Source organism: Limulus polyphemus, unplaced genomic scaffold (assembly GCF_000517525.1).
Source record: "Limulus polyphemus unplaced genomic scaffold, Limulus_polyphemus-2.1.2 Scaffold87011, whole genome shotgun sequence".
Taxonomy (NCBI): Eukaryota; Metazoa; Arthropoda; class Merostomata; order Xiphosura; family Limulidae; genus Limulus; species Limulus polyphemus.
In genome coordinates, this window is record NW_013752607.1 from 1 (window position 1) to 1,728 (window position 1,728).

Genomic DNA, 1,728 nt, shown 5'->3' on the forward strand with positions numbered 1-1,728 from the left:
CCTTTCTAGGAATGCTCTGCTCACCTCAATTGAGGAGGGGGCTGGAAAAGGTACCCTAAACATAGCCTGTCTCAAATCCACTCTGGCTAGCAAACCGCGGCTGGCGGAGGTCCCACATAGCGGTCGAACAAATGAAAAATCGAAATTTAAGGTGCTTAAATTGGGCACCTGGAACATAAGAACTCTTATGGATGGCTCGAGAACAGACAGGCCAGAGCATAGAACTGCACTTATTGCAAAAGAGCTGGCAAGGTACCACTTGGATATAGTTGCACTCAGTGAGACTCGCTTAGCTGACAAGGGTCAACTTTCTGAAGTGGGCACGGGATATACGTTTTACTGGAGTGGTCATAACACCGATGAACGGCGCGAAGCAGGAGTAGGCTTTGCTATCCGATCTGATCTGGCTAGTACTTTACCACACATGCCCGAAGGTATCGATGACCATCTGATGACGCTGCAACTACCGTTAACGAACAATAAGAACATGACGCTCATAAGTGCCTATGCTCCAACGATGACTAATCAAGACGAAACAAAGGACATGTTTTACGAAGACCTCGAGTCTGTCATCTCTTCCGTTCCAAGGTACGATAAGCTAGTCATTCTTGGTGACTTCAATGCACGTGTAGGCTCAGATCATGTGACCTGGGAGGGTGTGGTTGGGAAGCATGGTATTGGAACGTGCAACAGCAATGGCCTACTGCTACTCCAAACGTGCACCATCCATGACTTGACCATCACGAATACTCTCTTTCACTTGCCCACTCGCAACAGGACATCCTGGATACACCCGCTTTCAAAACATTGGCACCTGATTGACTATGTCATTACTCGAAAGAATGATGTGCGCGACGTGAGGGTAACAAAAGCCGTGTGTGGGGCAGAGTGCTGGACTGACCACCGTTTGATCATTTCCAGACTGGTTGTAAGAGTTGTGCCACGCAGAAGACCTCAAGGTCAAAAAATGTTAAGGAGATTGAATGTTGCCTGGCTGAAGATTCCTGAAGTTGCTGAGGCGTTTCGGAAGGAACTGGAATATACCATCAGGAATGCCATTGCAGATGCTGATGCTGATCCCGAAGAGTGGTGGACGAAGCTCCAAGAAGTTCTCCATGCTACTGCTTCACAGCACCTTGGACCACTCAAACACAAGCACCAGGATTGGTTTGACGAGAGTGACAAAAAGATCCAGGATCTGCTAACCGAGAAGCATCAGGCCTTTATGGTTTACCAGAATGATCCTGCTTCGGAGGCACTGTACCATGCATCTTGCATCTGTCTCAGTTCCTTTTGCACCTTCCCCTTGGCATTTGCAAAAGCCACTTTCTTGGACTTTGGATTTCCTCAGCTTTGCTACGCCGACCAGAATGACAGCAAGCACTTCTATGAATCATTGAAAACGGTTTATGGACCCAAGTGTGTTACCTTGCTCCCACTGTTTAGTTCAGATGGCAGCTGGCTCCTTGTAAACCGGAAGCAGGTTCTAGATAGATGGATTGAACACTTTGAAGGCGTTCTGAACAGACCATCCATTATAAACGATGAGGCCATTGACCGCCTACCTTAAATAGATATCAATGAGAATCTCGCACGTCCTATAACGGAAGAGGAAGTGAAAGGAGCAATCCACCGCACGTCAAGCGGGAAAGCTCCAGGATCGGACGGTATTCCGACGGAAGTGTTTAAATGCGGGGGACACGCTCTCATTCGGGAATTGACTGAACT

The 1,728-nt window shown here is 47.9% G+C and overlaps 1 protein-coding gene across 1 annotated transcript; it reads left to right on the forward strand.

Annotated features, from left to right (window-relative positions):
• Positions 1-187: 187 nt before the first annotated feature.
• Positions 188-1,570, forward strand: LOC106477864 (craniofacial development protein 2-like). The gene has a single exon (XM_013938386.1). The coding sequence runs from the start codon at positions 188-190 to the stop codon at positions 1,568-1,570; it is 1,383 nt and encodes a 460-aa protein (XP_013793840.1).
• Positions 1,571-1,728: the final 158 nt, after the last annotated feature.

Excerpts from the sequence above, each read along its gene's own strand:
- LOC106477864 (XM_013938386.1), top strand. The coding sequence starts at position 188 with ATGGATGGCTCGAGAACAGACAGGCCAGAGCATAGAACTGCACTTATT.